We start from the raw sequence: 23,257 nt of genomic DNA on the forward strand, positions 1-23,257 counted from the left end.
ATTCTTTCCAGTTTAATGAAATGGGTGTTCGCGGCGGATCGGAAGCAGAAGCATCCATATTCCATTACGGACAATATCGTTGTTTGGTACAGCCTGATCAGATCTCCTGGGTGGGCACCCCACCAAGTTCCGGGTATTGTGCGAAGAAAATTGATTCTCTGCTGGCATTTTTGTTTCAGATACCTAATGTGACATCCCCAGGTGCCTTTGGAGTCGAACCAGACCCCGAGATATTTAAATGTGAAGACCTGAGCTATGGTTTCACCCCCTAGTTGAAGCTGTAATTGTGCTGGTTCTCGCTTTCTTGAAAATACGACCAGCTCAGTTTTCTCCGTAGAGAACTCGATACCCATTTGAAGAGCCCACGTCGACAAGTTGTCGAGGGTACCCTGTAATGGTCCTTGGAAATCGGCAGCTTTGGGTCCTATAATGGACACAACGCTGTCGTCGGCAAGTTGTCTTAGCGTGCAAGATGTGTTGATACATTCATCAATGTTGTTTACGTAAAAATTGTATAAAAGGGGGCTTAAGCATGAGCCCTGAGGAAGACCCATGTAACTGAATCGTATTGTCGACAAATCACCATGTGCAAAATACATGTGTTTCTCGGACAATAGATTATATAAAAAGGTGTTCAAAGCCGGCGAAAGACCATGCTGATGCAACTTCTCAGATAGGATATTTATAGAAACAGAGTCGAAAGCCCCCTTGATATCTAGGAAAACTGATGCCATTTGTTCTTTACGAGCAAATGCCATTTGAATTTCTGTTGAGAGCAACGCAAGACAATCGTTCGTTCCTTTACCCCTGCGGAAGCCGAATTGTGTATCTGAAAGTAAACCATTAGTCTCGACCCAATTGTCTAGACGGAAGAGAATCATTTTTTCGAACAACTTCCGGATACAGGAAAGCATAGCAATCGGCCGATACGAATTGTGATCGGAAGCTGGTTTCCCAGGTTTTTGAATGGCGATAACTCTCACTTGTCTCCAGTCGTGTGGAACAATATTACCCTCGAGGAACTTGTTAAATAAATTCAGCAAGCGCCTTTTGGCAGAGTCAGGAAGATTTTTCAACAAGTTGAATTTAATTCTGTCTAACCCCGGGGCTTTATTGTTACACGACAAGAGCGCAAGTGAGAACTCTACCATCGAAAACGGTGTTTCGTTTGTATTCGAAGTCGCGGCGTGGGATATCTTCTGTTCCGGAACAGAATCAGGACATACTTTTTTAGCGAAATCGAATATCCAGCGGTTAGAATATTCCTCGCTTTCGTTCGTTGTGTTTTGGTTGCGCATTCGTCGGGCTGTGTTCCAAAGAGTGCTCATCGATGTTTCTTTTGTTAATCCGTCAACAAACCGTCGCCAGTAACCTAGTTTCTTTGCTTTAACTAAGTTCTTCATTTGCTTATCTAGTGCTGCGTAATTTCTATAATTATCAGGTGTTCCATATTTTCTGAACTTTTTGAATGCTAAAGATCTTTCCGCGTTCAGTGATGAGCACTCTTTGTCCCACCACGGGTTGGGAGGACGAATGTTGGTATTCGCGCCGGGTACACGTTTCGTCTGAGCTTGAATCGCAGTGTCGAGAATCAAGCCAGCCAAAAACGTGTACTCTTCCTCCGGAGGAAGTTCTTGTGTTGTTTCTAGTTTCTCAGATATCGATATTGCGTAGCATTTCCAATCAATATTTCGTGTGAGGTCATACAAAACATTGATTGTTTCCGATGGTCTTAATCCGCTGGCGATTGAAATTACGATAGGCAGATGATCGCTACCGTGGGGATCAGGGATTACCTTCCACGTGCAATCCAACCGTAGCGATGTCGAGCAAAGGGATAAGTCCAGCGCACTTGGTCTTGCTGGTGGTGCGGGAATTCGTGTCATTTCTCCCGTATTCAAGATTGTCATATTGAAGTTGTCGCAAATATCATGGATCATAGCTGATCTGTTATCATCATGAAGACAACCCCATCCCGTACCGTGAGAGTTAAAGTCTCCTAAAACTAACGTCGGTGCGGGAAGAAGTTGCATGATACTGCTGAGCCAGTGGTACCCAACTGAGGCTCTAGGGGGAATATAGATGGAAGCAATACAAAGGTCCTTGCCTTTAATTGTGACATGACATGCGACAACTTCAATACCTGATATCGAGGGGAGGTTAATTCGAAAGAAGGAATAGCACTTTTTTATCCCCAAAAGTACTCCTCCGTAGGGATTATCTCGATACAGGCGAATAATGTTAAAATCGTGGAAGTTTAGTGATACATCAGAAGTTAACCAAGTTTCGCACAATGCAAATGCGTCACATTTCAGATCATTTACTAAGTATTTAAAAGGATCTATTTTCGGGATGATACTTCTACAGTTCCACTGTAAAACAGTGATCGAATCCTTGACCTCGTTCGAAAAATTAGCCATCGAAGGAAACGATTGCTGAGAGGAGAGGCCATTTTGCAGTCAGCTGCATCAAAAACATTTTAACTTTTGGCAGGAAAGTCATCAAAATACCTTTTAGGGGGTCAGAAATGTTGAAGACGGAAAATATAAAGTCCACAATGTCACTGAATTTTACAAGTCCAGCACTTGATGTGTTTTCTGGTTCCTTGGGGACTTTCGGGGTTTTGGGTGTCCCCGGAAGTGTTGGATATTCTTTCTCCGATTTCAAGTCTCCGGAACTAGGAGCTTTTGGCTTCTTCTTTTCGTTTTTTTTACCAACACTTCCTTCTGCTGTTATTTTTGGAGGGCCTTCAAGAGATCTTCGAACCCTTTCTAGGGAGTTTAGGAGATGATATATTTTTCCTCTTCCTCAAACTACGAGGGACAGTTGAAGATGTACCTTCTTGAGGATCGTCAGAGTCGCAATCGTCCGCAGACAAACAGGTGTAGGGGTTCTGTTCAGGTGGTGTGGCGATTTTCAGCATTTCTGCGAACGAGCGGTTTGATCGTTGCTTGAGAGATCGTTTCAAATGATCTCCACGCAATTTATACGCAGAACATGCTGTGAGGTCATGCGGGGCCGCCCCACAGTAAAGACACTTTTCAATGTCTCTGTCGCAAACGCCATCCGCATGACTCTCTCCACACTTCGAGCAGCGGGGCCGATTTCCACAATGGGAAGCTGTGTGTTCTAGTTGTTGACAACTAGTGCAATTCATTACCCGTGGTACGAAAAGTCGTACAGGTAGACGAATCCTGTCCAGGAGAACGAATTTCGGCAAAGCCGAGCCGGAGAAGGTCACCCGAAACGAGTCCGAGTGGGGATAAGACTTTGTCCCATCCGCGGCGATCGATACTGAATGCAAACGTTTGCAGTCCAGTATCTTGACATTCTTAAGCAAGGGATCTTTAAAACATCCGACCCCATGTTTGAGAATGTCCTCGCATGTCAGACTGGGATCCGTGATCACTCCGTCTATCTCGACTTCGCGAGCTGGTATATAAACGCGGTAGTCCCGCGTAAAGTGATCGTTTCGAGCGATCTCATTAGCATGTTTCAGACTGGTCAACGAGACCCTGAGCTTATCGGGACGAATTTTTGAGATAAATTTCAATGTTGGATATTTCGACGCCAAGTCATCAGATATTTTCAAAATATTAAGCGGTTTATTCTTCTCTTTGATCCGAAAATAAACCACATAAAGGCCGGCCGAGGGTGAAGGCTCTTCGGGATACTGTTTAACCCGGTGAGTCTTACTATTTGGAGCAGATTTAGAATCTGTTTCCATTTTATCTTCGGGGGGCAGGGTAGAATTTAATGGACTTGCCATAGCGCGGTTGAGGTTCCGCGCAAATTATAGGGGGAGTCAAAATATAAGACGATAAAGGGACACGAAGGAAAAAAAATTAATACTTAGCTAATGATCCGTAGCAACTCGGCCGCTGAGGCCAAGCGTTAGTTACAACGGCCTCTGAGAATTAATATGCACACAGCACCGGTTCACGGCACCACACTAAACGTCCGTTCACTGTTCGTATTGTTTTAACACAATAGCACCCGGCACTGTCTAACTGTATTTATTGTTTATACTGTATTGATCTACTGTACAAGCTCGCGAATACAAAAGATTTGATATTAAATGACCTTGAAACGGATTAGAATGGATTAACGCACAGCTGCTCTAATGCAAACTACCATCCGATCGATACGACGGTCACGAAAGGAATGAACAGGTTTGGTTGTTTGATGAACAAATACATTGATTTAGGATATACTGCATCTTCGTTCGTATTCCCATAAACTTTTTAAAAGCTGGAAAGGTTATGCTCAAACCAATTCGTTTTGTTTTTATTTATGATTCAAATAAAAGTTTTTTTTAGAATTCCTTTGTAATATTAATTAAAACATGAGTTATATTAGAAAGATACCATTGCACTACTAGGTGGATTAAAACAGGTTCTTCATAATGCTGCTCTAATATAGATGATGTATTTGCAATTAAATTGATTAACCTTCAAAATTATCGTCTCATGTCTTTGGGGGCAAACGCGATTATCGAGCAGTAAAAAATTTGAAACAAAAGGCAATTTTTGTAAGAAGTACTGATATAAGTATGATCTCGTTAGTAATTAAAATAACAAAATTAACTAATAATCACAAGAGAAAAAATTTAGAAACAATACTGGGACATAACCAAATTTATGTGTAGTAAAAGGCCTAGGAATTCTCTTTCGAAAAATATGTAACAGCTATTAGAGTAATGAATAATAGTGAACAATCTTTCATCTGGAAAGAGTTTCTTTCATAAAAAGACCAAACAAAATTCGGATTCAAACAAAACCTTTTCTAGGATGCATATTGTTCCGTTGTGCAAGTGCAATTTTCTCCGTTGATTTGATGAACTTTCACCCGTTGTTGAATATCGGTCTGCTCCTACAGACCTTTTCAAAATTATAAGGCCACCCTCGTATTTCAAGTTTCGCCGTGATTTTAATGGGACCACCCTAACTCAACGATGGCAATCGATGAAGGATGACACAAATACAAGCAAAACATTTTCGTATCGCATATTTGTTGACAAACAAAGCCGAAGCAGCAGATGTTAGTAATTATCCCTTTTCAAAATTATAAGGCCACCTTGTATGTTTGTCAGGTTGTGTTGAATATAATGATTATAAATATCATTTTTATTCATTTAACAGCGTTATGTGACTATGGGTAAGCGAAAGAGACTAAATCAACAAGAACAAGGACAAATTTTGGCCTTCAAGAAGGTAGGATGGGGGATCGGGAAAATTGCAGGAGAAATTGGTCGTAGCAGATGTGCGGTCGCAAATTTTCTGAAAAATCCAGCAAAGTATCGCATTTAAACTATTTAATAACAAATGTGTTAAACTATTACAGGTGATATTCTCGGATGAAAAAAAGTTTAACCTACACTCTTAGAAAAAATGAAATTTACGCTTGACGTAAATTCAAGTATGCCGTAATTTCTTCGGTGATGACACAATATTACATCTACTAAAATGTAAACATATATTTTGCGTCTGTGTCGATGTGAGCTTCAGTTAAAACAACTGTGAAGTTAATGATATGACTTATCTTTAAATGCTTTGTATTGTGAATGTAAGTAATTCGTGACGCTCCTTTTATGTGCATCTATAAAGATGTAACATTTTTTAAGTGTGTAGACGGACCAGATGGATTCAACGGATATTGGCGTGATCTACGTAAGCAACCACGATATTTCTCAAAGAACTTCAATTTTTATCGCACAAAATGAAAAGTTCCGATTACATAAATGTCTTCAAAGCTAGTCTTCGGCAGAAATTAAAAGAAGACGCAAGTCAAAGCTCATTTTCCAGGAGGATAACGCCAATATTCATAAAAGTGCTGAAACAATGAAGTTGTTAAAGTCCGAGAAAATTGATATTTTGGACTGACCAGCTTGCTCAATCCAATTGACCAGGATTTCAATCCAATTGAGAATCAATGGGGTATTATGGTACGACAAATTTATGCCAATAATCGTCAATTTTCATCATTACAAGAGCTAAAAAGTGCTATTCTTCAGTCTTGGGAACACTGCAGAAATTAATGCAAAGTATGCCAAATCGTATTTTTCAGACAATAAACCGTTCTGGTGGAGCAACAGATCATACTTTTTGTTGCTTATTTTAATCATCCGAACCTCAATAAACTGCAAGTGGACTTATAATTTTGAAAAGCCATTTTTCCTTAAAAACGTTTCATCACAAAAGTTTTTCAGCGAAATCAATCAACTCTTGGACTCACATTAGTGTTTTATAATCTAATTTCATCTTTCATCGAAAAAAAATCCTAAAACTATTCCTTTTTTTTGTATCTTGAAATTTATGGGTGGCCTTATAATTTTGAAAAGGTCTGTATATATTCTGATACATGTGACTTCGCGTAATTTAAAATGTATATTTTTCACGTTTTTCCTTTCTCATATAGAAAGCAAGGAGTGAGGGATAATTTGAATCAAAAAACACTTTTTTGTTTTTTTTACGGAGAAACAGCTTAAGCCAATTTATTTAAACTTTTTTTTACATTATAAAGCATCATTTAAAGAATATTCAGTTAAATTTCCGTATATTAATATTGAAAAATAAGGCGGTAACAGAGCATTCCCCAAAACCGTGAACACGATAACTCGGCTTAGAATTATCTGAAATCAAAAATGTTCTTAAATTTATTTAAAGTACGAGTTATTTCTCTCGCTTTCCGTCGTTCTCAAGTTATCATTTTGATTTTTTTGCAACAATTCGTGGCATATTTAAGCAAAAAACGCGATTTTACGCTAATTTTCCGTCAATTTTTAAGTGAAAAATTACCATAATATAAAAATGAAAAAATTTCAAAAACCTAGAAGGGAGGCATTTTTTTACCAAGAAAGTATGTTCCAAGTTTGAAAAGAATCGGTTGAGTAGATTTTCAGGATCGTGTTCACGAACTTCGAAAAATTGATTTGCAGAAAATTGCGTTTAAATTGTTTCTCTCAAAAAGTTAGCGAAACAATATTTTTGGTAACTTACACTGAATTTTTTTACAACATTTTCGAAATGTTAAACTACAATAAAATGAAAAAAAAAACGATTTTATGAAACTATTCATTCCTTACCCCTAACACTAACACGAAAACTAACACTAATTCTAAACTAAATGTCACAAGTTAATAAGAAACAATCGCTCATAAACTTCGGAATAAATGCAGATTGTGGTCTTTTGAGCAGTTTTTAAATATTTGACACATGCTGAAAATAGTTTGATTATAATCATTGACGTACATTGCGTCAATGAATGTCGAGATTATTTAATTGCAGTAACTTTTTGCCAGATGCAGATATATAAAATTTTGGCGTTATCTCGAAAAAATGTGTTTGAAAAAATCGCCTCGGGTCTGAAATGAAACCTACACAGAACCATAGAAAATAAAAAGTGCCGCGGCTTTCATTCGACAGACTTAACTTAACTGACTGAAATCTGTGTCAAATCTACCCAGCTTTTCACACAGACGCGTAAATTTACATGTTTCAGCACTTGGAAATGTTTCAGAATGCATGAAACATGTGTTAAATCAACTGTACAAATGTGTCATTTTTGATGATGTCATATCACAAACTAATTTCCAGACATGACAGTCACGATCTTTTTTTGGCGCACATCTACGGTCCTCCGCGAAACTGGCACCAATGCTGATAAATTGGTTACACTGCTGAGTTCCCATCATACATTCCTAATGCAAATGTCAAACCGTGAGAACCCTTTCGATTCCACGATGTAAAATACCCTGGTGATCACATTTTTCTATGTGTTAGTGCGGTTGTCATTTTATTGTGGAATAACAGAGAGACGTGAAGAAGAAAAACATAAACAAATGTCGTTCCGGGAGTTGCTTTTATGAAAATATTTAGAGTTGGTTCTGTTTACGAAAACATTGACAGTGAAATACGGTATTTTGTTCCGGGATGTTTCAATCGTTTTCATCACCAGCTTTTGAAATGCCACCCACAGCACAATCACTCCATTATCCATAATAACTGTAATAGATACTACAGTGCGATCCGCCAAATCCTTCCTCCAACGAAATGAACAGAATCGGATGTGTGTAAAATTTTCTATATTTCGACGTTACCTTGCAAACCCTTGACGAAAAAATGTCCAGATTTTCAATTAGTGGCAAAGATTTGCCAGGCTGCGCGACAACTGGAGTAACTTAGAAGTGAAATCCCGATCTGAAATGGTCGTTTGTTTATGTTTACATGCTTGAATCCCGGCGCGCCATACTTAATTTCGTGAGAAAATTACCAACACAACCAAAACTGTCTTATCACGCCACCAGTGTATTTTACGTCGTGTTTCGATTCGGTAGCTCATTTGTATACATTGAGATTTTATGGCACACTTTGGTTGAAATGATAACAATGCAATTAATCTCGCGCTCCACCAAGCGGTGAGTGCGGTCATTTCAGAAGGTACCGGGAACGAACCACATTTTTTTAAAATATTTATATGCACGTACATGTCTTTATTATTTATCTTTGGTCATATGTCAGTTGAAAACCACAAATTCACGAGCGGGCAGGGGCAACACATTATAACTGCGACATGGGTAACTTCCAACATCGATTTAAAAATTCGAAGTAAAGTCTTGATATCACATTCTTTTTGTAGGAATTTGACATTCTCTTTCAACAGACTTCGCAGCCGATTCTTAGCGTACAACTGTTGCATGTCTAGTGCTAAGATCCTACTGATACTTAGTATCCTTAGTATGATCGACAACTCATTCGAACATATGACAACTGGCTTATGAGACCAGGGCCATATGGATTGAACCGCCAACCCGGGACATTTATTCTCAAACCTAGGTTCTGGAAAGAAAACTTAAATGTTACCATGTTACAATCTTTATGAATATTGAAGGCGAAACTAACTCGAACACGAAAAATTTCACTTCACGATAAATACACATTGCGATCTCAATCTACAACCATTTAAAAGGTATACAATTAGTGTTTTCATACTACAAATTCCGATGTTTTAGGTTTAGATATTATATATAGTTTGAGTATGTGTGTTTGAATGTACATAGATAAACAGGATGAGTAGATGGATGATAACTAACATCATCGTCAAGTTTTGCGCGTCATCCTTCCCCAATAAATGTATCCTGTAACCCGCTATCATGAGTAGGTAGTATATGTGCTCCGCATATCGATTCACGTAAAATTTATCAATTGTTAATAAGACACCTATCTCGGGATCGCTTGTCAGAATTTTCTTTATGAAAAATACTTCCGACCACCTCCGAAGTGTTATCCAACTTTGGTAAAATTATTGAGCCTCATTATCTAAGATTTTTTTACTTTCGCGGACTCACATTAACAAAGATAACATTCATTCCTACAATATTTTCTAGTAGCATTGACTATTGAAAATCAGGCTCATCCCCAAACAGAATAAGACAGCTGTGTCCCAGATAAAAAGGTTCAATCAAAATACAGTTTCATTACACTCTTCTGCTCAGTTCCAATGGATCTGTTCGGTTCATCGAACGCAAAATGGCCAATGTCTCCTTGTACAATAGACCCTCAATCATTGACAACAATTTTCGCGACCCTAATCATTCGCTGTTTTCTTATGTGATTCCGTTTTGCCCTACGCTTATGTCACCCAGACCATAGATTGGGCTTCTGTTATCTCCACATTGAATACAAATCAAGAATATGATGGAATATGTTCAGTTTTTTTTCTTTCCTTTTTCCAATTGAATGATTTTTCCCGTTTTGTTGATTGAACATCGAGTCTCTTGCTAAGGAATTAGTATACTTACACATCTGTGTGCTAGTCTACTCGATCTCCTAATGTAGTAGCCCATCATAGAGGAACTGAACAGCAACAGTATCATGGATATATTATTCGATGATCAGGAGTAACTGTAATTTAATGCGGATTCTCGAAACAACTAATTTCGGATCCCAACTGTTGGACAATTACTTTAACATGATTTTCATATTCAAACTTTCACTATAAATACAAATACCACCACGGGGTGTTTAAACATCAACAGGATAACACGTAATTTCAAACATTAACTACAGCTCGCATATTACTTGCACGGAACGACCGAAATCAGCATTTTCGCGAAAAATTTAGTTGATTTGCTGATTTTAGTTAGTTATTTTTTGAGACAACTAAAAAAATCTTACTTTTGCTGATTTAGATTTTTTATTCTCATTCCCTTAATAATAATAAAATATTTGTTGAAATGACTATTTTTTTTAGTTGAATTCACAAATTAAACGTACTGTCATTTCTTAGCTAAGGCACACTTCATATCCAGTGAACTAATTTTTTAGTTGAATTAAAGAAATATAATGTTGTTTTCAACCAATATGAATAGTTGAATTGGCTTCTGCAATCTGCAGCTATATGGCGCCCTGTCACCGAAACGGTAACACCTTAATGACTACTAGCCACTAGATGGCACACTACTGCCGAAAACAATTCAGACGCGGTTGGCTTTTCTATATTGACAGGTATAAATACGATGTTGTGTTGGAGAAAAAGACATAAACGAAACGTAAACATCTTTTTGAATTTTTTTTCTTCTAAATCACTGTTTCTTCATTCTCACTGAAAACTTTGAGCACTCGGAAAACAAAAACCGAATACAAATAGTACACCGGACGGCGCAGCTCGGAAGGTTTGAAGATACAAAAAAACTTCATCACAATTAGAGTGAAACATTCGAAATTCACTTCACTGTTCCGCGTAAAAACATTATTACGCACAATCGCTTCAAGTGCGCACAAATTCTGAATAAATACGATTTCCACTAACAGTTTACGACATTTTTACATATCGGTTTAGAAATTTAAATAAAGATATATCGAACACATGCGAAAAACATCAAAACAATGTTCAAGCAGTTTCAATAAGACTGTCCTTTTTAGCTTTTTAATGGATTGTTTTGCTTTGACACTTCTCATGAGTTTTTGGCTAATAAACTTGTTAATAATACCCATTTCAGTTTTGGTTTTTTGTGCTGTCCTTCAGTAATGATGGTGATAGATAAATAGAAACAAATTTTCTGATTTTAATAACAAAATTAGTTGTCAATGAGAATTTCGTGTTGGATTGAAATATTGCTGGTTTGAGTCCAGGATATTCACCAACTAAACACATTCTCTAAAACTAAGAGTTTTTTCAGCAAAGTAAATTCTCAATTTTAACTAATTTTATAGTTATTTTGGAAATTTTGTTGTTAAAATCAACTAATTCAAAAACAGTAACACGAATTAGGCGCAGAGCTAATTTCGGTCGTTCCGTGTGGTAATTCCAAACACGTTATTTTTCTTCGTCAATATTCATAGTTCATTCGGTCATGAGAGCCCTTTCCTAATTATGTATAAAATCTCCTGCCTTCGTTTTCGCACTTATACTTCAATGCTTTTTTGACCCTTTCGTTTGTCAAGCGTGGAAAATTTTTATTAACCTAAATAAATTAAGCAGTATTGCAAGCTCAGTACAGGGTTTTGGAAAAAAAACTGAACCGATTCAGGAGTTTTCCGACGGTCAACTCTCCTTCACATTGAACCAACACTCCAAGACTAACACGAGTGAATCAATTGCCGTGAGCTTGAACCGTTGCCATGACTTTTCCTCCTGGTACTTAAACTGGCAGCGAACTAAGCAACCACCCACTGTATCCTTGCATTCCTATTCTTTACATCTCTCACTCTCTGACACTAGCACTGCGATAGACACTCACTTCGAAGGCTTCACTCTACCGACACGATGAAACCTGCTTATGCATGGTAGCGGAAAATACCTCATAAAATGCACTAATTTTTCCAGTCACTCACCAACACTAAAATTCCGAATCGTTCGTTTTGGCTCTACTTTCACACCAGCTTACTCTGAGAAGTGAATGACTTTTTCGTTCCTATTTGGCTGTGGTCTATTCAGAAACAAGTCTCACTGCTGTTCCTGTTGCTGCTGCATTTTGTTTCTTTTTTTGGCAGCCGGTCGCCTACTGCCTTCAGCATATAACGTATAAAAGGTTAGGCTCTCCTGAAACACGTTAGAGAAAAAAGCACTTATATTAATCACATTTTTAAGTAATTTTAATAAACATTTGCTCCTATGTTTGGACATGGGTAGATTTTTATTTACTATTAATTGCATTCCATAAATTTGTCAGAATGTTGGAAATGCAAGAGCTAGCATTTTTCTCATTGAACCAACTAGTATTTTTTTATTGATCCCTACGAAGATTTTAGTAAAAAAAAATTCGGTGACGTAAAAGATGGTATTTGATTCGAAACCCATACCCTACCATGAGGCACCTTTTCAAAATATACCCTGTACAAGAATGGGTAGACATTAATCGTGAATATCTATGTAATTCCTTAAAAACTCTTCCATACTAAAATTTTTTGTTGGCAATAATATATTATGATAAAAATTGATTTTCTTCAGAACAAATACATTGGATTAATAAGGCATGGTATGGTAATTAATCGGTTCGTTACTTCCTGCTCATTTCATCTCAATTAAAAAAAAGTGAGTCTCCCCACTTTATCCTCAATGCGTTTGCCTAAAATTAATCGATCCAATGAAGCAATATGTGAAAGATTTTTCGCTTTCTCACTACAGCGACTATGATCTTATGTTCCTGATTGTTTTTGCATTTCACTCAAAATTTATTTTCTTTATAAATTAAATGTACAATTTGTAACATGATTGTGCTTGGGCAAATCTAATGAAGTTCAAGCTCCCTCTTCAATATTCTCCTTACAGTTTATGACTGCAATGAGCTGTTGTATATTGTGAACTGATGATGCAAATTAATCTGTATCTGAGCATGGATAATGCTCATGCAAAATTTAAGCCTAATAGATACCAAACAAAAAACGTCCATTTAATTCAAATAGCTCATGCTCATGCTCTATAAGGTTGTGATGTAAACAGTTTTGGTGTTTGAGTTGAGTTGAGAGATAATTTGACTTTGTCACTTGCACATATTCATCCAGTTGTCGTTGATTAACACATGTATCAATAAGTCCCGAGGCTAACAATGGAAACAACATTTTTTTTGCAAATTTTTTTTTATTCATCAAGATTCCTTTTAGGGTGATACAATGGTTCCAACGTTTTTCTAATTTTTCAATATCATGTTTATAAAAAAAATTATCTTTCGCTTCAAAATAAGCTTCAGTTTCAGCGAGGACCTTCTCATTTGAGCCAAATCTTTTTCCCTGGAGCATTTTTTTAAGATCAGCAAAGAGCCAGTAGTCACTAGGGGCTAAATCTGGCGAGTATGGGGGGTGAAGAAGCAGATCAAAGCCCAATTCGTTCAATTTCGCCATTGTTTTCATCGACTTGTGGCAGGGTGCATTTTGTTCCATCGAAAGCAATCGCGGCACCCACTTGGAAAAAACCTTATTCATGCTCAATCATGAAGGAAAGTAGATACACTTCCATATGATATCTGCGTCATCTCAGCAATCTCACGGAGCTTCACTTTACGATCTTTCATTATAATTTTTGTCACTTCACTCACATTTGCCGGTGTAACGGCTTCCACAGGTCTACCCGAGCGATCCGCGTCATTTGTGTTGGTACGACCACGTTTAAACTCAACGAACCACCGACAAATCGTTGCTTTTGATGGACAAGAGTCCGGATAACATTTTTCAATCCATTGTTTCGCTTGCACGGTGTTTTTACCCATTAAAAACAATGTTTTATCAAAACACGAAACTCGGTTTTTTCCATTTTTTAAACAAACTACAAAACGACTTTACTCCAACCTCGATAACTCAGCTGTTCCTGGTCGGATCGACTTGAAATTTTGACCCGTTTCAAGCAAAGGTTAGTACTCTAGAAAGACGTGGTTACTGGTTTACTACGAGCGCCATCTCTGCTTTAGTCTCGGGACTTATTTATCCACGTGTTACATTTTCCATGAACGTATACTCTTATTTTTGAATTCCGGTGCTGACACCAAGTTATATAAATGTTATATTTTTAAATGTTCTACCTGGACGATAATACTTGACTTGTATTCATTTCATTCAGTAGCCATTATTTGATATGTGATTTTTGCTCACGATATAATGCCACCGTACCCACCGTGCATTTCTCACACCATCTCAATACGAAACAGCAGCGCGCAAGCAATAAAAAAATGCGGATAAATTATGTGTTAAATGAAATCATCCATATCTTCTAAACCATATGAGACAGATGGTTTACATGTTCGACAAAGTTATAGTATTTGAGTTTATCAACAACATTGTGGAAGACTTCAAAATTGTATTTCTTCAAATAAAAAAGTTAGTTTTTTGTGTATCTTTACAGTGAGTTTTGGAACATGGTTTTTAAGATTAAAAAAATCTTCAAACTACACCGAGCAACTATTGTGAAGACATCAAACAACTCAGATCAATTGTTGTAGCATAATAAAAGAAAGTAAAATTATATTACCACCATTAGCAGCAGTGGTGCTAGATACATTCAGGAATGAGCCATCGTTCGGACCTTGTGTCGGTTTTTCTTTAATAACATTTTTTACAGATGTCGGATTATGTTACAGTCTTCGAAGGTTTTCTTCCTCATTAAATTTCCTACAAAAATTACATGCCCGCTGATTTTTTGAGTATATAGGGTGACCTCCAGATAATTTTTTTGTTAAAAGTTAGTTTTCCCATACTAAATCCCATACAAACTTTGAACCGCGAGCGCGAAAATATAGTTTCTCACCCAAAAGGAACACGAAAAGTTTGGTGGAGCGAGAAAATAATTTTCCCATACAACCTTGTCCCGCCCTAATGGACATTCGTGTTTAATATTTTTCAATGATTACCAAACATTACGAGGTTCTGACAGACCGTATATCTTTTCTCATTGAATTGCTGTTTATAAATATATACAGTAAAAAGTAATTTTGAATTGGATTTGGCCCAATATTTAATTATATTCAAACATTACAGCATTTGAATCCTGACGTCAAGTACGATCTGCTTGGTTCTATTAAAACTTTCTTCAATCAGTTCTACTTAACAGCTCAATCACGCTACGGTAACGCTCGACTCAATCAATTACTGATGTTTTCTTTACAACTTACTCAAACTGGATTTTTGCTCACAAGACAAGAGAAAAGCTATCGTTTCCGGTTTCCTCAGTTAACTAAGAAAAATTCGGCGAACAAAACATAAAACGTAAGAAATAAGACCGCTGTGGTATCAAGATAGGAAACAACATAAGAATGGTGGGCTGTGTGGGGTGTAGTCATGTTTCAACTCTTGCTTTAAGCCCTGTCAGAAACCAGGTGTTGGGAAATTTTTTCACGGTTCTGTTTTTGCACATCCGCTCTATAAATAAAAAGTGAAGGTTCGAGCCTCAAGTTGCTTCAAGCTTTAACCAAAAATCCTGCCAATCGATTGTTAACGATGTTTCCCTCGTTCCCTGTAGACAAAGACATTACTCTTAACGAGCTCTAAATAAGCAGGTGAACTTTACATTCATACCCTTTTCCTGTTCACCGTCTGCTTAAACTTCACCGGGTTGGTCTGATGGGCTACCAACAAACAACACCCACTGAGTGCTAACGGGAGTTCGAGGGCCTTTTTCCGTGTTTTGAGGGATCGTTATCGAATATAATACCAATTATCGTGATGTTGCACACGAATGTAGTAATTTCCGCTGATGATTGGAAGTGTTTCATTTTCGTGATATTGACGTAACGGCACGATTTTCAAAAAGTACGAAAACTGGGTACCCCTAAATGAAATGAAATATTTTCAAGTTTTAAATGTCGAAATTAATAAATTCTACTTCACCAAAGTAGTTAGTACTTTTACAATTTAATTTAGGTTGATTTATGCTGAAATAGTAAAAACACGATCCCAGTAATTTTAAGTAAATACATGAAACCAGTATTTTTGGTTAAATGCATAAAATATTCAAAATTGCTTTAATTTTGCTCAAAACCTCATAGATGTCTAAGATTAGAACAATCCAATCTCAGTAGCTAGCTGGGATCCAGTTAAAGAAGGCGTACTTTCTATGCAAATTTAATATATTCCGGAGGTTCGTTAGCAGCGACTGATAATTCCGCATAGAATTACTTCTAATGGTATTCAATTCAGTTAGTTAATTATCAGTTTCTCTCTTTGATGGTAGTAAAACATGACGATCTAACAATATACATCACAGGAACACAATCCTAATACAAACCCTTGTTTCTTTTATCTCAATCATACTAATAAACTTAGTGTTTGTTCTGCATTAATGCTAATAAAGCGAAAATATGAATCTCGGTAAGGCGAAGAAGCAAAGCAGATCAGCGAGTTGTGTTTTTCTTTCCTTCCCTTCTCACAAATTTTTACATTGTGAAGTATTTTTTTAAATATCTTTTAACTGATACGAACAACCTCACGATACAAACCTGGACATTCCCAAATCACCTACACTCGATGAAAATCCCAAATATATTTTCAAGTAAGTTCAGGCATATTGACTCAGAAAATGTTTTACACGGGCGGATCACAAATCGAAGAGGCTACTGGGTATGTTCAACAATAATGTTTCGGCCTCATTTGCATACAGCGGGGTTAGCAGTAGTTCATTATAGCTTGAGTGTAATCGTCACATTATCTCCAAACCATTATTTCCTCTCCGCAGATAGACTGAGCTCAATTAAAGCCATTCGCTCAAACATGGTGGACAAGAATGAACCGTTTTTTCTTGAGACAGTATCTGAACGACATGTCGAATAAAAATTATCACATCACTATGGTCAGCTCATTGCTCCATTCCAGGCAATGAAAGAGACGATAATTTAACCAAGGGTGGTACTCTTGCGGGTGAAAATTGAGCGACCGATTGCTTTCAATGAATACTACAGCTTGTCTCCTCAAAGGACACTTGCCAACTGGCAAGCTTCTTGGGATGAAGATGATCTAAGTCTGTGGATGCACTCAACTGTTTCTAAAATATCCACAAAGGCATGGTTCAGGGGACTGGATGTGAGTAGGGATTTCATTCGTTCAGACTCATGTCCAAGCACTACACATTAGACGCACATCTCCTTCGAATTGGACTCTCCGAGACTATTCATTGGGCTTGTGGCGAAGGTCATCGCGATATTGATAGTACTTTTTGAACAATCGTGGAGAATGGTGATGTCAGGTCTCCACTAACAAAAGTAACTACATGAAACTTCTTTATCATTTCATAAAGACCATTGGAATTTCAGTTTAATTTCTATTTCTTCTTCTGTATACCTCCTTCCACTTCTATGAGTTCAACCAATAGCCAGCTATCTTACTTTGAATAAAAGTGATGTACTGATACAAACAAACCTGAAATAGTTATAAGATCATGTACAGTATATACAAAAGTAAATGTTTTTAAGCTGCTAATTGTTTAAAAAAACAGTACAGATTAACTAATGAATACCGAAATACTAATATGTGTTACCGTTCCGAGTTCTACACCCTATCATGCCCCTATAGAAGCACTGCTGGAGAACTAGGGATACTAGAGTTCGTCATGAATATGTTTTATATTCCTGTTAGGATGAGCATGCGTTTTGGTTCTATTTATATATTGTAAAACTATATTAATGTCGTATGTTCGAGCCCCGACCTGAAAGGATTCATAGTGTCAGTAGAATCGTAACACTAGCCATGCAATGGTTCTGTACACTCAGAATCGGCTGCGAAGTCGGTTAAAACAAAAGGTCAAATTCCACTACAGGAATGTCATACCAAGGAAAAAAAACTATATTAAATTATATTCATTATATTGTAAAATAAAAGTTGCTAATAATTATCAGAGATAGAATAACAGAACATAAAGTTTACATTGTCAAATATTCAAATATGTATAAATAAGCAATTAATTCATATCCTAATAAATCTATTCGATTCGTACCATCTCGCTCGAATTCTATTTGGTTGAAGCGTGTCCTCTCGCACGAAAATATTGTGCTAAAATCTAGATCTAAAAACTAAAACACTACAAATACACTACACGAAAATTGCTGCATTATGCACCTGAAAAAACCAGTTCAGTGGAGATGATTCGGTAGAGAGCTTGATAGGCTAGAGTTGAAGGGTAAAGTTGGTCGTTAGTCAACCGACCTGGTGTAGAAGTTTATATGAAAGTTCAAATAACTGTAAAAAGCAAGACAGTGGAATCTCCTGACAGTGAAAACCTCAGTTCTAGTGAATTGAGAGACGAAAGTCAGGTAAATAAGTACGAGAAACTTGCTTTCTAGTCGAGTCTTAACCTCAAGCTTCTCTACCACTACGCTAGGACCCATTATAATACTATTAAATTATCGGCTTGGTACGCACTACCGCGGTCCACCTCAACCTACGAGGCCGTATGCGTTCACTGGGGAAGCTACGACGGGTTACAGATTATTCCCAACGCCCGATATCCCCAAACCTGAACACACTGCTAAAGCGGTCTACTGAAGCTGTCCTTCTACCATCTTTGAGGTCGTACGCGCTCGAGAGGGAGGCTACGACAAGCTGGACAATAACGTAACATCGCATTCGAGACCCCGGAAAGCATAGTAGCAGAGTAGCAGAACAGAAGGTCGGCCGACCACATGCCGTGAGAGTCCACCCCAGACTCTACCCCGTGGCTTGACCAGGGACTAGGGACAAACTATACTCTGGCCGTCTGCAAGCAGTAACATATGCTATTTGAAAAAAGTTAGTATGCATAATTTTTTGTTATCTAGGTACGAGAAAAATCTCCCCTTCTTTTAGCTGTTTTGGACTTAGTTTCGACAGCATTAGATAACTTTTTCAGCTTTACTTTAACCTATACTCCACCAGCGTTCGCACTTACGCTTGGTTTCATTTTTCTACTCCTCCAATGTTTTGTTTTGATTGGAGAACTGATACAATTTTAGATCCATTCGTGATTTACGGTCTTAACGCTCCTCCGAATCAGTTCTCATACTCGCCTTGAAGAGAAGTCTGTTATTTTCAGGAAGGCCCATATCTGCAGCAGGTTCTATACTGATGGACGAGTTTTGTTCGGGGTTGGCTCAATCTGCGACAAATCCTGTCAGGAACTCTAAATGCTAAAAGTTTTGATGGCATTTGATTCAAAGAACATTGGAATCATCTTTTCTATCGAAACTTTCCACCTTTTAATGATTCTTATCTTTTATTTATCAATAATGTTAATTTGTTTCCATTACCTATTTCTCATGTATATATTTCCTTATAATCATCAATATAAGCATAATATCCAATTCCGTCCAAAAAAGGATAACATTTCACGAATATCAATGTGCACTTTGCTCTAAGCTAAAATTACGACTCGTCCAACCAACCCCGCACAAAACTCGGCCGACCTGCTCCAATGAATGTTTTCGAGAACAATCACGATTAACAGAAATAAAAGTTAGATATGCCATTTTGTAAAGGTTTGAATACCTTTTCCAATGGTAAAACGTTTTTGTAAATCGAGTATAAATTGATCCGCGTTATACGTATTACCTTGCAAAATATAAATATACTCGGATGTGCCGAAAAGAAGAAAACAACGTGTTCCTACACAAACGACAACACAAAACAACTAAAATTACGTCGGTACGTGGGTGACTTAATGCTCCACTAAAACCATTATAGATGTCACCACTGCGCATAATAGCCTTTTCAGAAAAGCCTCTCAGCCAACCGGACCCTTCGGCCAACTAGCCCCGGTCTCCGCCATGCAACATTTTTTTTTGAACTAACGGTTATTTCGACTTTGTTACCCTCATTTCACTTCTGATTTGACAGAAACTTAGTTTTATCCTTCCGCTTAAGGAACACGTGAAAATAGTGCAGTTTTACTTTGAAAATCATGCTAATGTTTTTTTTTTTTTTTTCATTTATTCATCTGACAATATAATAAGTCTTAATGAATGTATCAGTCAAGTTATAAAATATTCGATCGTAACACTTTCTGAATAAACTTATGTGTCGGTTCATTAAAATCGAAAAGATTTTCAACAGTGGAAAATGTTCTTATGCATGTAGTTATCGGTTCATGGAATCCGAACGTCGTTCGATGATATCTCGGTTGAAGTAGACTAGTAGAACGCAGCAATCGTTGCGTGGCACGGAAATCAAGTAGAGACAAAAGTTGCGGTGAGTCGATATCGCCATTGATTAGTTTTGCCACAAACACAGCTTGTTGAATTTTCCTGCGCCGTTCCAATGAATCAAGACCTATCAGACGACAGCGATCGGGGTACGGTGGAAGGTCAAGCGGGTTTTGCCAGGGAAGATTTCTTAGAGCCAGTCGGACAAATCTTTTCTGAACACGTTCAATCCGTAAGTTCCAAACAATCTGATACGGGCTCCAAACTAAACTAGCATTCTCAAGTAGCGGTCGAACCAATGAACAGTATAATGCCTTCAAGCAATGGGGATCTTTGAAATCACGTCCGATTTTGGCAATAAAACCCAGCTGCCGTGTTGCTTTTGAAATCAAAGTTGAGCGATGTAGGTTGAATGTAAGTTTGGCATCCAACAAAACACCAAGGTCGTTAACATGATCAACTCTTTGGAGCGTTTGTCCGTCAATTTGATAATCAAAATGCAATGGATTCTGTATTCGGTGGAACGTTATGACCTGACATTTCGCAGTACTGATAATCAGCCAGTTTCTTTTGCACCAAGCAACAAATGTATCGAGGAGCTGTTGGAGCCGGACACAGTCGTCAATAGATCGAATACCATGGTACAATTTCAAATCATCAGCGTAAACTAATCTGCAGCCGTTACTGAGCAGCAAAATAGCATCATTGAAAAACAAAGAGAACAGAAGCGGACCCATATTGCTGCCTTGAGGTACTCCTGACACATTCGTAAACTGAGATGAAACGCTCGAGCCCAATTTTATTCGTAAAACTCTACCACACAAGTAAGAGTACAACCAATCAATGAACTTTTGAGTTCTACCTAATCGCGACATCTTTCGAAGGAGTATTCGGTGGTCTATTCGGTCAAACGCTGCTTTTAGATCCGTGTATACCGCATCGATTTGTACCTTTTCCTCCATACGCGAAATGCAGGTCGAAGTGAAATCTAATAGATTTGTGCTGACCGAGCGTCCAGGCATAAACCCATGTTGTTCAGTTGAGATATAATGTTTAGTGCGAAAGAGCATCTCATTGCTTACAATTATTTCAAAAAGCTTTGAAGCAGCAGACAAACTTGTTATGCCTCGATAGTTTCTTACATTACGACGGTCACCACTTTTGAATACAGGGAACATGAAGGGTTGCTTCCAAATCTCAGGAAAAATGCCTTGCTCGAAAGATTTGTTGAAAATAATGCACAGAGGCTCAGCTAAAGCAGCAGTACAATTAGTGTAAACTGCAGCGGGTATTCCATCAGGTCCTGCTGAATACGATTTTTTCAGTTTCTTCGCAGCGGCAAGAATCATTTCAGGAGTAATTATAAACGTATCCATACGCACTAAATTTTCAGGAACGTCCATAGCAGCGACATCAGCTTCGGCGTCGGAAGCAGTATTTTCAGCAAATACCGAAGCGAAAAATGTTGCGAACAGCTCGCACGAATCCACCGTTGAGTTAGACTCCACGCCATCGAGACAAACATTTGGAGGAATTGATGAACATTTTCGCTTTGAGTTGACAAATGTCCAGAACTTCTTGGGATTCCGTCGAAGGTCAGTTTGAACTCGCATGACATAATCTTTGTATAGCCGCGCGTTCAATTTACGATAACTTTCACTGGAGTATTTGAACATTCTTTGTGTCTCAGCATTATGAAAACGACGATGTTTGCGTTGCCAGGCATTACGATCCCGCTTGAGTTTACGTAAGTACGCTGTAGTCCAAGGAGTAGCAATGGGTCATTTTGCTGATGGAAGATTAGAACTGAGCCATTGAAACAAAACATCACAGAATAGCGAAGACATCTCATTCACGTTATCGATTTCATACAAAACAGACCAATTAACATCCTGCAAATATGCTTGAAAGGCAGTAAAATCAATTTTTCGGTAGTTCAATGGCATTGATTCGACAATAAGCTGGGTATCACATGAAACGCTTTCACAATCAACGGGCAATGAAACAGCTAAAGGCGGATGGTGAAGGTCCACGGGTAGTAGTGGGGCAACACAACGATCAACTACCAATTGGCTCTCTAACGAACAGAAAATCAGATCGAGCGTTCGTCCGAGATGATTTTTATGGCGATTCCTTTGATATAAATTTAAATAATCCATACCATCTATCCATCTATCTCTTAGGCCTCTAGAATTTATGCCGCAACAAGTTTGGCTAATATGAATGTAGGCCTCACAGAAACCACAACGCATTGGTTCGATGTCGTTTACATCTCTTTTACACTCGGCGCATTGTTTATTCTCCATTGCGCTTCTCACTCGTTTCGTGAAACACGGACGGTAGATAAAGACGGCAAGAACTTAACGAAACCTTTGTAGCTGCTGATTATTGACGCGTCACCAAACGATAATAACCAGGCACTTTTGCAGCAATGGGATTACTGGCACGATATACGATAAATAAAGTATTCCACGCTGTGTACCTTCCAATAGGTCTGCTAAGATCGAATCACAGGTACTGAGCACCGAATATAACGTTTTACGAAACAAATTTTGAAAAATTATTAGCGCACAACAGAGCTATACAAACTCCAACTTGACGAAAAAAAGCTAATGTTGCGGAATGTGTTTGCCAAAAAATCATCTTCTCGGATGAGGTACATTTTCATCTCGGCGGGTATGTTAGTAAGCGAAATTGTCGCATCTGGGGGACGGAAAACCCGGAGAAGCCGATGCATCCTCAGAGAGTGACGGTTTGGTGCGGATTCAGGTCTGGCGGCATCGTAGGGCCATGTTTCTTCAAAAATGAGGCAGGAGCCGCCACCACGGTCAATGGCGAGCGCTACCGCGCCATGATTAGCAATTGGTTCTTCCCGTTACTTGAAGAAAAGATTTGGACACCACTCGGTTAAAACAAGACGGCGCTCCGTGCCACACAGCCAACGCTATCAGTCGAAATTCGGATGTCGTTTGGCCGCCTCGGAGCTGTGATTTGACGCCGTTAGAGTATTATCTTTGGGGGGCTGTCAAAGATAAGTGTTATGTGGACAAGCCAGAGACAATTCAAGCCTTAAAGGATAACATTCGTGCAGCCATAGCTGAAATAAAGCTGCATACAATCGAAAATGTACTAAAAACTGGACCGACCGTATGGCGTACTGCAAGG

At 38.1% G+C, this 23,257-nt stretch overlaps 2 protein-coding genes across 3 annotated transcripts in view; one reads left to right on the forward strand and one right to left on the reverse strand.

Moving 5' to 3' along the window:
- The window catches only part of LOC131432974 (gamma-aminobutyric acid type B receptor subunit 1), a 247,899-nt gene extending 237,801 nt beyond the window's left edge, over window positions 1-10,098 (reverse strand). The window contains exon 1 of the mRNA XM_058599660.1: window positions 9,800-10,098. Coding sequence (XP_058455643.1) covers window positions 9,800-9,874 — 75 coding nt within the window. The 5' untranslated portion in view covers window positions 9,875-10,098. The remainder of the gene's footprint in view (window positions 1-9,799) is intronic.
- Window positions 1-23,257, forward strand: part of LOC131432975 (uncharacterized) — a 290,167-nt gene that overhangs the window by 216,586 nt on the left and 50,324 nt on the right. The window lies entirely within an intron of this gene.

Source organism: Malaya genurostris, chromosome 2 (assembly GCF_030247185.1).
Source record: "Malaya genurostris strain Urasoe2022 chromosome 2, Malgen_1.1, whole genome shotgun sequence".
Lineage (NCBI taxonomy): Eukaryota > Metazoa > Arthropoda > Insecta > Diptera > Culicidae > Malaya > Malaya genurostris.